General features: G+C 38.3%; 2 protein-coding genes and 1 pseudogene across 2 annotated transcripts; 1 reads left to right on the top strand and 2 right to left on the bottom strand.

The window, feature by feature from the left end:
• Positions 1-1,972, bottom strand: part of LOC126868385 (uncharacterized) — a 7,643-nt pseudogene extending 5,671 nt beyond the window's left edge.
• On the bottom strand, positions 1,949-8,419 carry LOC126868584 (uncharacterized). The gene is made up of 5 exons (XM_050624201.1): positions 7,359-8,419; positions 6,026-6,575; positions 5,154-5,487; positions 4,043-4,409; positions 1,949-3,491 (listed from the first exon to the last, which is right to left on the bottom strand). Exons 1-5 carry the CDS (start codon positions 7,467-7,469, stop codon positions 2,973-2,975), a joined length of 1,881 nt encoding a protein of 626 aa, XP_050480158.1. The 5' UTR covers positions 7,470-8,419; the 3' UTR covers positions 1,949-2,972.
• Positions 8,420-8,605: 186 nt separating this feature from the next.
• Positions 8,606-13,595, top strand: LOC126868575 (arylsulfatase B-like). Its single transcript, XM_050624181.1, has 8 exons — positions 8,606-9,056; positions 9,630-9,803; positions 10,410-10,622; positions 11,183-11,432; positions 11,937-12,116; positions 12,209-12,475; positions 12,915-13,188; positions 13,291-13,595. Exons 1-8 carry the CDS (start codon positions 8,946-8,948, stop codon positions 13,457-13,459), a joined length of 1,638 nt encoding a protein of 545 aa, XP_050480138.1. The 5' UTR covers positions 8,606-8,945; the 3' UTR covers positions 13,460-13,595.
• The last annotated feature ends 32 nt before the right edge of the window (positions 13,596-13,627 follow it).

Raw genomic sequence — 13,627 nt, 5'->3', positions numbered from 1 at the left:
TCATTATTATTAATTTTATTACTAATTTTATTATTATAATTATAATTATAATTATAATTATTATTATTATTATTATTATTATTATTATTGCTATCATTGTGTATATGATATAAATTGTAAAAAGAAACATATAACATATTCATTTTACGGGGGATTTACGAGGTCCTTCGAATGAACAAATTGTTTAAAATAAACTGAAGAAATAAATACAATATTGACCAATTAATATCCATTCTTTGATATCCCTTCAAAGCCCTGAGTTATTATTATCGTTTGTTGTCGAAAACGAATTCGAGATTCTGCCATTCGAACACCTTGTTCGTCTTTGAAATTTTATGATAAACAGCGATCATTTTCGTTCTCACGAAAAAGAGTACCTGTTTGTTATCCTGAAAGTGCCGTCGCGTGAGTAAGATTATACTCAGAGGAGCTTTAAAAGTTGGCCTCGAATAATCCGCAACAGAGAAGGACGTTACAAACTACATTTAGCCATAAAAAATAGCTTTTCCATTGCGATTGAAAGCGCCGAAGATATTCAAGGTGATCAACACCCAGTCAAAGCACTCGTTTAACTTATTTAAGAATACCTCAAGCAGTGAATGGAGAAATGGGAATTTCTTTTCTCCTTTTCTTCTTCTGTGTCATTGTCAGTCGCCACGTTGTAAGGAGATCTTCGTGAAAAATGCCAGTGTCGAAGCACACCGTCCGAAAGCCACAATATAAAACGCAGAGTTTCCACTTGCTTCAGTTTCATCGCATCCTAACTTTTCTTCTCATCCTCTTTAGTCTTCTTGCACTCGCGCAAGTATCTGGTCATCACCTTGTCCCCCACCGACGATCCTATTAATCCACTCCGCGACAAGTGCATCAGCACCGAGTTGAACGCGTCTCTCGATCAGATCGCACCGCGTACCTCGAGTACGAAGCATTTGTCCCGTGTTTCGAAAGGTGAAACTTCCAAGCCGAAAGCTATCCTCGATAACCTCGAAGACCTATCCGCAGCAGAAGTCACGTTCCTTTGCTTTTTCACATGATACGAATCCCAATGATCAATGATGAGAGTACACACAGTACATCGTGAAAAATGGCGTTTTCATATTCACACATATGCGTAGATGTTGACTGCGGCTGCCCTTAAAGTGTCCACGAATCTACAGAATCTACGGATATAACGCAAGAATCGGCGAAATCAACAAAGAAGATAAATTACTTTGAAACGTAATCGAAGATAACGTAAATAAAAGAAACGCCACGATCGGACGAACCTTCCAGGGAATGTAACATAAAATTATTTAACGCCACTCGTACGACTTTTAAACGAGCGCGTGCTTTTCCTCGATTTGTAAAACATTTAAAAATAAACACGGTAATTATAATAAATAACTCGCAGTACGACATAGAATTCATAAAGTTCAAGATCCTCGCGTAGACTGTCTCGTTATCTGGATACCTGGTCAGAATACTGATTGTTGGGTTGACGTGTAGATAGGTGGTGGTCATGTTCGGTTTGTTGGAGGCGTACTGAATATTCAGTAACACGTCGTATTCACCGTTCGCCACCAGGGGCAGCAACTTGTAGCAATGAGTGTTGTTCGCGTAGCCGGTTAACTTCGGGCTGGCGTACAATTTGGGCAAGTGTAATTCGGTCACTATGCCGTTTTGGTCGCTTAACACGCTTGTGTCTTCTTTGTTCAAGATCGATTGTCAGAAGGGTTGTGCACATTTACTGCCTTCGATTGTAATCCCTCGGTGTTCTGGTTTTTGCCAAGTCGAAATTGTCGTAGGTTGTTCAACTTAGAAATTCGCTGGAATCGCGCTAGTTTCATGTTACCAGGAATAGAATCATTTTGAAAGTTTCAATATTTTTGCGTTTCATGGTAAAATTAGGGAACACGAGAGAACTTTAAAAGCAAAGTTTATCAATTAATATTTTGTTTTATTATCCTTGATAAATTGACGAAAAGTTACCCATATTTCTTAGTCGTTCGAAAGATCTTGTTCTCTTGCGAAGAAATTCCTTTGTGTCCTTTCCAATTTGTTAAATTATTTACTGGTTATTCGCGAAAGAGAGTTTTGTAGGTATTGCAATAATTAATAATATCAATATTAGTAGTACAGTAAATATTCAAATAATATCAATCTTCTCTTTTGTTGTGAAAGGAATTTACAATCGCATGTGTAATAGTGAAATTAATAAATAATTCTTTTATTAAGCAATGCTATTACATGATACAATTATAAAATTAGTATGTATATAAGTTATCGTTTACATATTTAGTAATAACTTATACCAATAAAGATAATTCGCCATTTATGTGATAGAACATGTCAGGGCACTGCAAGCAATGAGAAGCAACCAACAGCAGCCAACAGCTGGTTAGCAACGACGATCTTCTTGGAAATGAGTATACAATGAAAAATGAGATTATTTACTGTAAATAAAATTATACAAAATGTATTTAGAAAGAGTTTTGATAGATCAGAGTAGTTTAACAACATTTCACAGTCTCGTTACTTATCCGCTTTACTATCAAATCTCACAAAAACTCACCAAAAAACAAAAATATAAAAATGAGAAATATGTGACGTTATTTCTAAGAATCGATGAAATTGTACCACTCTCTGTGAGATCATGTTCTCCCGATACAAAATTGCAAAATCGGACCAAATTTTCACGATTTCGGCTCCGAGAAATTCCTGGAAAATATCGTCATTTCCAGGAATCGCCTCGATTGTTCCTGAAAAGTGACGTCATTTCCAAGAATTGCCAGAATTGTGCCACTTCGAAAAATCGGCCCAAAATTTTGAACCAAATCTAAAAAATTCTGGTTTCGAAAAATTTCTGAAATATGACGTCATTCCCAAGAATCGTCGAAACTGTGCCACCTCCTGTGATATCACGTTCTCCGGATACAAAATCGTCTCAAAACCACTGCGTCCAACAATTTTAACATCGAAAATCTACTTTTCGTTCAATGCTTCCGATTTCTTGAGGATTTGTCAATTCGTCGCCTTCCCATAAAGATCTCCACAAGAAAAGCCACAGTCCCTAAAACGTATCCACCCGCCAGTATATAGAAGCTGAACAAGACATGACGTATCTTCAAAGTCTTGAAGCTTTTATTTTTGTCCAGTTGCCTTTTCTTCCACGCCCAGCGCGTTTTTCTTGTACTCTCCTCCTTCCATTTTTCTATAATTCCACCTTCGACCGTTCTTCGAATCATTTGCGTTACAGAAGCAAGCAGTGGCCAATCCTCTCTGGTCTTGAACACTAGCGAGTTTTGCTGTATTTTCCTAGATCGATAAAGGCGCATTTCATTGTGGATCCTCATGTAATGATGAAGACAGTCACCTAAGCAGGCGGCGCATCGCGATCGAAGCACGTGCTCCTTGCAAGCATAGTAGGTGTCCTTGTGGAAACGCGATTGTAGTTCGGGATCCTGAAGCTCTTGACCGTGAAACATCGATCCGTAGATTTGGCAGCCAGACTTCTGTGAACGATGAAACTTCGTTAATATTAAAATTAGAAAACCGGCTCTTCACAGGCTAAAGTACTTCACTCCTTAATGCAATGCAAAAACCACTTTGCCAGATTTTTTCAAGTTTAATGCCAAAGCACCGGTTATATGATTTCATCGATATCGTTTATATTCTGTCTCGTGCAGTCAGCCGTTGTTGCAAATAAGCGGCTCAATTATAAATTGATATACAGTGACTCGCATTAACATTCGCATTAATAATACTACTTTTAGTCATTTAGTAAAGTACGTGATTGATTCTCTAACCGGGAGGTTTTTCCTATTGCATTAAGAGTCTCTCTGTGATAAACTTATACAAAATATAAATTTCGTGCGCTATTTCTTTTTCTTTTTTTTTTGCAGGAAAATATATGAATCATCCGTGGCTGTAGTGTTACATGAATAAAGTATGTGTTTCGGTCAGCTACGATATTTTTTTTAAAATGCTGGGAAACTGTGGTGTTCAAGTATCGATACAAGGTACACCGTAAGTATTCGTAATTTGCTTAAGATCGTACAACTACCTTAAGATCCTCCGATGTTCTAATATTTGGTAGAGAAACAGGAATAGTAAGAAACGAAGCCCAATGACTCTGGTGCAGCGCGTTCATTATCAAGTACAATATGAACGTACTACTGAAGAAGATCCTGGTGGAATTGGTTCCCGGTAATCTATGTACGGCGCCAAAAGTCATCAAACGTATTATATTCACGCTAGCTTTTACGAACCCCTGGTATTTCGTAAGAACCAGAAGGGCGATCACGAACACGACAGCATTGGCCGCGTGTATAACTGGCGATAGGAAGGACATGATCTTGGTAAACTCTGATATTTCTCCTGCTCGTTGCGTGAACACGCAAAGACCGTCGTCTCCGTGAGGATACGTGTGTCTGCAATAAAACACATGGCAATCTTGTTATCGATATAAAAGAGAATTCCTTGCGTTTCGTTTTCAAGTAGATTCTTCCGACATGGTTAGACATTCGATGCATCTCTTTCATTCGAACGTCCCTCTCGGTACAACGTTCACGTGTTTTAGATTATAAATAGAATTTCGCTAATTTATAGAAGAGAAGAATCATGATCGTTCACGGTTCTTTGAGTTAATTTAACATTTAATGTACGACGAGGAAATTAAAAACGAAGTGAAAAACGATCTCGAAGAATATTTTGTAAGTAAGCCAAAAGAATTTTGGACAAATGGCATTATGAGACTCCCGGAGAGATGGCAAAAGGTGGTAGAAGAGAAAGGATCATGCATTATTTAACAAAGGAAATATATTTCATACTTACCTCCTATTTTAAAAACGAAAAATACTTTCCAGACAACCTAATATAAGTTTTGTTATTTAAAGTTTATTTAGAGTTGGCGATTTCAGGAGTCTTCGTCGTCTTTGGTTTGCTCGATTGTTACGCCATAAATATGATATACATATAGAATAACGCAATATATTTGCGTTATCAATAACAGATAAAAAACTAATTTTTTCTCACAGACTAAAAGGAGACACGACCCTGAAAGGGCTAATACAAATTCATCGAAGCTTCTACGTACTTATGAGCAGCAGCGTATGCGTGCCTATCATTCCAAGTCACATAGCATTATGGAGGGTTAAAACTGGAGGAACACGTACTCGACCTTCCATGTATTATACAGGCTCCTCGCGTTCATTCCTATATCCACCTCACCAGTAGCCAAGTCAGCCATCATTCCCACCATGGTTCCGTGACTGCCAATTCCTCCTAAAGTATACGGAGATCCAGTGTACACACGCACGCGAAGGCTCGCGTTCAACTTCTTGAACACTATTTTCAGGATTTCGCTATTGTCACCGGAGAACTGTTCCAAGCCTCGTTTAGTTGGGTCTATTTGAAGATGCGGCTCGAAGGATATGGCGTTCGTTCGGACCTCGTACCCGGTTAGATCTTTCGTTTTGTCGAACATCAAGTCCTCGCATGTTCTCCAATCTTTCACATTCAATCATCATTTTATTATATCATTTTAGAATATACTCACACTATTTTCTAAACGTTGTTACTTTCTTAATGAATTTTATCATCGCGCAGTGATAAAAATTTTCGTTTGGCTAGTTTATCGCCAAGTCATTCGCTAGTTTGTTACTTTATCGCCATAAGGGGAATACACACAGTATGTATTAGGTTTTCCGAAAGTGTCTTTCTTCTATAGACACGTCTTTTACAACGATGCATCTTTATACAAACACGAGACTTAATCTGTAAAATGTTGTGATATTTATTTTGATAGAACAAAATGAATCATAGGTAACTCGATAAAATAATATAAAATGGAAAATGTTGTGCATCCATTATTTCCTTCTAAAACGAAAGAAACTTTTCGGACGACTTAATAAATATGTGTGAAAATATTCAAAATGGACAACGAGGCAAATGTCTAATTAACAATAAATGCCACTTCTTCGGTAGCGTCGATAGCGTCGAATTCGTACACGGAGTTCGCGGTCTAGCTACAAGTTAAGCGACTCACCATTATACTTCTTTTTCAATAATATCCAAGGATGTTCACTGCGCCCATGGAAATGTCCAACGTTCCTCCAAACTTCAGGCGCGATGCTCGAATAAGGATTAAAAGTATAAAGGACGATTCCTTCGATCGGATCGATGCATAGAAATATGGTGGAAAGTCTGTCGTATTCCCAAGCTGTCCACAGGAAATTGTAAGCGTTCACACAGCCGCGTTGCTCGGTTTTCCTGTCTATCAGAATATGGAAACCCTGAAAGTTCGACCAACCAGAGTCCTTTGTCCTTTGCAGAAGCAATTGAAGCATTGGCTGCGAGGATGCAACCACGATGAATTGGTTCAATTTCCAAAGCAAATATATCACAGAGAACTGTGTGTATATCGTGTACGAATATTTGCCCAGAGTGAACATCTCGAACGCCGTTGATTTCGATTCGGAGATTAGTGCAACCGGTAGATCGTTGAGTAGAGATCGTTGAAAGAATTCATGGTACTCCCCAGCTAATAGAAGAGCGTCGTCTGCATGGAACATCGTACATGATCGAACGATTGTCATCTGAAAGTGCGTTTTTCGTATGATCGTGTATTTTTGATAGATAAAAGAAAGTACACGTAATATACGATAATATGTATATTAATTTATTATACATATATATACATCGACTATACATATAGTATAATAATTTCGTTATGCATAATCGTCTTTGAAGAGAAATTCCTTTTACCTTTCGAGCCTGTGTATCATATAATGACATTGAAAAATATAAACTATCAAGTAATTATTATCACTTGTAATTATTATCATGATATACAGGGTGTTACAAAATTTATCACGTGTAGGACAAAGAAAATATAAATATAGGAGTTCTGTATAATATTCTACAAAATTAAAGTTGTGACTGTATTTTAAATCGATCAGTTTTCAACTATGTCACTTTAATACTTTTTTTACGCAGAACGATGAGAAGATTCGATTCTTACGATGCGAAGAGAAGGAAGGTTTCCATTTAAAAAAATAATGCAACTATAAAATGAAAAAAAATATCGCAAATACGTAGTTCATTTTCAACCGTTCGTCGTTCTCCTCGCGCTTTTTACGAGACAAACGTTGGTTAATAAATCCGTGAACGCTCGGTATAGGCAATTAGTTCATATTTCTTTTCAAGTTCTGCTGAGCAATTATTGCGGCATTTTAGTCGCCAACATCGTCATTTTAATCGATATTGAAACATACAAAATGTCCATTTTTTTCAATTAACGGCAAAGCCATCGATCTATAATAACATGAACATTTCATAAGCTTCAATTTATTTTTTTATTGCAGTTATAACTTGAGTACCGTTTTATCAATCAGCTCGTTGTAAGTGACTTTATTTCCAATGGTCGCATTGGCAGTCACCGTAGAGATTGATAAGACAATGTTCCAAGACTTCCAAGTAAGCAAAGCCATAGTTCGCGAGACGCGGTTAATAACACACAGTTGGTCGTTGCGGAAGCTTCTTTACTTTTTCTGCAAAATCATGCGCGAACTGCACGAGGCAAACAAAGTCGGAGTTGCACTTTGCAACGTTAGGTCAAGTGACGTTAATCGGACTTAATTGTTGCCGCTAAGAATGAAACTGCACTGTTCATTCAATAACTTTGTATAATTCCCATCGGACGAAATCACGAGTCAACTTAATAGATTCGGTTTTACAACATCGTGTTACGTGCTTATTTAATACGTCCCAATGTCCCACGGGATTAATCGTTACGGTATAACGACAAACAATGTACTGATTCACGTCACCGAATAGCATTCCCTTTCCTGTTAGGCACCTACCATTTTCCTAACAATTGTTCCATCTGATAGTCATCTAAATTGACCTGTGTCCATTTTCACAAATAATAATGGCTCGATAACGATCACTCGCAATTTTCGACCGTAGCATTTTTACTTTTCATCCGTGTTTCCATTATTTACCAAAAATGCTCGTGTCACGTTGTAATTACACAATACTTCCATTGATAGTAAAATGTAACGTTTTCTTCTTAGAGACAATTTTTATTCCTGCTTTTCATTGTTTCTTTTCTCTTTTATTTACAAAAAAAAAATCGCATAATACTTCGTCTATTAGCAAAATTGTATTTATTCTCCTCCCGTATGATTTTCTAACTGTTCAAAGATTGCATTTCCCGTTCCAGGAACTTTCTTGTCAGAAATATCTTGACACTTAGTCATGTCGAGAAACGAGAATGGTTTCCACGATATTTCCGTTCTCCAAGCTTCGCATATAATTACAACGCAACACGACCGTTCTTCACAAATAAAGAAAACTCTGCTAAAGGGTAGAAACCCAACGCAATGGCAAGTTATGACCGAGCTCTGCTTAGAAACTTCTATGTAGTTTCAACCTGAGCGTGTCAATGACCTAACCCACGAAATCGTCGTGCAACCGCGGACGTTTTAAAGACGAAGAACACGGTTCTCCAAAGTGGGAGGCCAACCCCACCATCGCCGCTAAGAAGAGGACGAGCCGAGGACAGTTTTGCATCGGTCGTCGGCCCGAGTGCTCGCTTCTTCAGCTGATTTCCGGATAAAGAGGAGAGGGAGTCGTTTGTTTTTCATTTACGCGCGCGAGTTTATCATTCTGTTATCACAGGCTTGCCACGGCTGTCGTTCATCATCGTCTTCGCGCTTTCTTTCTCCGTCATACACTCGTAGCTGGCGCCGTGTCGTGCGAAGCTTTGAAACTCTCCGTACGTGTAGACAGCAGTCGTTGGACACGAGGATTAAACTTTCGAGTCAATTATTGCAAGACAGATACATTGATCGCGAGGCAATTCTTTAGCGAACTGGATCGTCGAGAACGAAAATAGTATCTTCAAGGAAACCGGTTTACAGTTCCACGAAAGACTGAGAGTGGACGACCGGCATCGTGACAGGATGATAGCGATTCGAGGAACAGCGTCGTGGTTCTACCTGACAGTTTTCGTTGTTTGTCACGTGGCTGCTGCAGTGCAGCCCCACATCGTTTTCATTTTGGCCGACGACCTGGTGAGCTGTCAGTCATTTCGTTCATTTGCTATTATAAGCTTCGTGTACAGAGTGGTTCAGGTTTCTATCAACGAGACTTTCTCACGTTGTTCTATGGGTATAAAATGGGAAAAGAATGAAATAAAGAAGCCACATCGACGGATCGCATAACTTGAAAAGTAGAGAAAAGTGGCAACGATTCGCCTAAAGACTATTTCTTCAAATCACCTTAACGATTATTATCCCGTCATCTTGCAATAAATGAACTTGCAGAAGTAAGTTATTAATCTCTTGATAATTGAATATTAATCGTGTTTTTACGTAATGAAACAATCATCTAGATATCGAAGGTCGATGTAGTTCCAATGCTAATAAGTACACTCGTTTACTCGTTTATTTATTTATACCTATAAATTATCCCGAGGAGATATAGCTAGAAAAACTTGCGTCACTTTGTACATTTTTTGTATTATCGAAATTTATAGAAGTCAACATACAAGTTACAAACACTTCGATATATCAAGGATATCGATTGCCGTTGAAAGAGTTCGATGAATATTTTAATTGTTGCGCTTAATTAAATCCGCCGAACAGGGATGGAACGACGTCGGATTTCACGGATCGGGACAAATCCCAACGCCAAATATCGACGCTCTGGCATACTCAGGCTTGCTGTTGGACCGCTATTACGTCACTCCAATTTGCACACCGTCCAGGAGCGCTTTGATGACCGGCAAGCATCCCATTCACACAGGAATGCAACATGGGGTACGCGGCTCCGTCATTAACTATTCAAGCGCGTAATCGGCTTGTAAATAAAACGATGTTGCGCTAAGGAGGATTTAACAACCGCAAGCATTAATTCCATTGTGGTTCGTTGCACTCCGACAATACTAGTTTCGTTCTATGGAGAGAGGAAAACACCGTGTCGCTGTGTTTTGTAACAATCTTTGAACCGGAATTATTTTTTAATAACGAAATTGAGTCAGTTGTTGTATTGCCTGATTTACGTTAAAAATCGAATATTTGACAGACGAGTGAAACGAAAGATAATATAATTAACTTTATCGACAGCAATTGTTTGACTTTAGACAAATTAGATATTAATTATCGGATTGTAGAATTTTTATGAAAATTACGCTGCTATATTTTCGCCATTATATTTACAAATTATTTACACCAACTATTCGATCTCGCTTACTTCTCACTTTGTTTCCATTGACTTCATACATACGGCGAAAGTATAGCTGACCTTTAACTGTTGGTATTACGGGACCTTACAAAATTGGTATTTCGGCGAGACAAGGTTCGCGTTTTTAATTATGAAAGTTCGAGAAATCGGAGTATAATTAACGTTACATGGCGTGGAATTAGGTTCTGAAATGCGCCGAGCCGAGAGGACTCCCTCTTCACGAGAAGCTTTTACCGCAATATCTTCGAGAACTTGGCTATAGCACGCACATCGTTGGTAAATGGCATTTGGGATTTTACACGAAAGAATACACGCCTATGTATAGAGGATTCGATTCGCACATTGGCTTTTGGAGCGGTCATCATGATTACTTTGATCATAGTGCCGTGGAAAGTGTAAGTAATTTAATTTGCATCTTTTAACAGCGTATCCCGAAAGAGACTCGGACGAACCGTCAAATATACTATACACACGTTAATGTATTACGTATACAGAAAAATGGCAGCAAAAGTATCTTTACATATCCTAACTCTCTAAGGAAGGATTTTTTAGGATATTTTTTTTTTTGACATTAGGTTCTACGTTTCTTTCGTACAAAATTCTTGCAATCGTACGAAATCATTAGTTTATTAAACGATACGAAATTTATTACTGTTGGATCTAATTAACTATCATACGAATGCGATAATAAATAAATGCGGCGGCGTTCAAATACTTTCCGTAGTAACTGTGTATTTTAAACGTCATTAAAAGTAACGCATTTGTTTCTTGTAAAAGATCGAGCTACGTACTTTGTATCTGACAGTAGAAACGCGGAAAATCTTGAGGAGAAAGAGATTTAAATTATTTTCTAAACCGTCCATTCTAAATTCTTCGTTTAATTTAATTACGCCACCAAAGGGTTAAATTAAATCGTTGAAGGAGGAGAATACTGTACAATTTAATTTAAATGCAGCCATATTGGGGATTAGACATGAGGAGAGGATTAAATTCAGCCTGGGATCTCCACGGCCAATATTCCACGGATATTTTCACGAAGGAGGCAGTGAAACTAATCAATGATCATAACGCCAGTCGTCCAATGTTCCTCTATTTACCTCACGCGGCTGTACATTCCGGAAATTCTTACAATCCTCTGCCAGTACCCGACCAAGATGTCGCCAAGTTCACCAATATCTTCAATTACGAGCGTAGGCGCTTTGCTGGTAACTAGAGTACGCTTGTTTACCAATCTACGTATAATTTTAACACTACGATTATCGATGACTAAGGCATGAAACTTGTACTAATAAAAATTATCGTCCTAAAGTGTGTTGACACTTACTTATTTCTGATAGAAATAAAATTTACTTATTTATTTCTGTAATTAGAAAATTACTAGAAAGAAAACTCGGGATCGTTTTATTCTTCGCTAGAGCTTTCGTATAACATCGTGATATGGAAAGTAAAAAAAGAAAAAAAAAAGAGTAGGAATCTAAATTTTCTCTGTAACTAGTCTTCCAGTTGAGACGAATGCGTTGAAGCTTGGTGTAAGATGTTTTCTTTTGCTAGACAAATCGACGAAAGCGTTCACGAATGCTTGCACTTATGCTTAGTTTTGAAAATACATTGTTTCAAATTATAAGTCGTTGTCTCGATTACTCTGACAATTGCAGCGTTAATAGCGTCAACGTTGTTTTTCAGAAAACGATACGATGACTTTATTGCAGGTATGCTGAGCAAGCTAGACGAGTCGGTTGGCCAGGTGGTCGAAGCTCTTCGCAAGAAGGGGATGTTAAAAAACAGCGTGATCGTGTTCTCCACGGATAATGGCGGGCCACCGGCCGGTTTCAATTTAAACGCCGCTTCGAATTGGCCTCTGAGAGGCACAAAAAACACTCTCTGGGAAGGTATTACTGAAAGAACACTCACCTGTATATGATTTTCCAATGCGAGAAAATAAAGCAAATATAGAATTGAACGACCAATTTATCCTTATTAGGAGGCGTTAGGGGAGCCGGTTTATTATGGTCACCAAGATTAGTGCGTCCTGGGAGAGTGAGTAGACAATTGTTTCACATCAGTGACTGGTTGCCAACGCTTATAACAGCTGCTGGAGGAAATCCATCTAATTTGAGCATCGACGGGATGGACTTATGGTATGCGCTGAGTGAAGACACAGAATCGCCACGAAAAATGGTTCTTCATAATATCGACGATATCTTTGGAGTGGCAGGAATCACGTATGGAGACTGGAAGTACATTCAGGGTAAAAAGTAATTGTAGCTTTATCATCAGGAAATTAGGAGCTGCAATGGCGTGGTAAAGTTTCCGGTCGATTAATCCTTTCTCTTTATATCCCAGAACGATACCTGAAGAAATTTCGAAATAATATAATATGAGCGTTACAAGTTAAAAAAAAAAGAAACAGTTCAATAAATAAGCACTGTTATATGGTTTTATAATATCAGTTAAAATTCTTTATTAGAATAGAAAATATTGGAATATAAATATTATACATATATTTATAGTATTGGAGTAGATTATATCACAATACCTCGATTTAGAAAATATTGGAAGATTATATTTTGGAATACAAAAAATTCATGTGGCCGGAAAATTTGGTAAACTACCGTGTATTATGGTTTCTACTTCTCAATTTCATTCGAATTCGTTTTATTTAATTATTATATTTTCTGGGTTCTAAGGGTCTACCTATAATGGTCAATGGGACGGTTGGTATGGCCCATCCGGAAGGGAATGGGTTTATGATATCGGAGGCGTGATCGGAAGTACAGCTGGTCGAGCAGTGGCCAGCGTCGGCTTGACTTTGTCTGCAGACGCTATTCGCAGGCTTCGGGAGGATGCTATGATTAAGTGTCCTCCGAAAAATGATAGTTTGCCACTATGCAAACCGCTGGAGGCGCCTTGTCTGTTCAATGTCCAACAGGACCCTTGCGAGGATAATAATCTTATAAACAAGTGAGTGAGACAATTTCTATAATATCAACGTTTTCAACGTCTTTCTTTTACCGATGACACGCGCTTGATGATGCGATTTGCTTATTTTTTTGGGGGTTCAAGGTATCCTTCCCTCGTGACCGAGCTGCGAGACAGGCTACGTAAATTAAACGCCACTGCGATATTACCTGGCAACCTGCCATGGGATAACAGAGCGAATCCAGATTATTGGGATCACACGTGGACTAATTTCGGTGACTATCTGAACGTATTCGCGAATAATGTCAGCTGAAGCTACAGGAGAAAGAAAACGGATAAAGGAATAAAGTTTAGCAAAGTACGTTGGTATCTTCTTATACCTTTAGACACGCAGGACTATGAGGTAAATGCATCTCGAAGGGAATCTTTATTAAACGTGTTGATTTTTCCTCGGTCGCCTTTGTCAGCCCTAGACCATCAT

Source organism: Bombus huntii, chromosome 8 (genome assembly GCF_024542735.1).
Source record: "Bombus huntii isolate Logan2020A chromosome 8, iyBomHunt1.1, whole genome shotgun sequence".
Classification (NCBI taxonomy): Eukaryota; Metazoa; Arthropoda; class Insecta; order Hymenoptera; family Apidae; genus Bombus; species Bombus huntii.
Note: the sequence above shows the minus strand (reverse complement) of the source record. Positions and strands in the feature narration are given on the sequence as shown.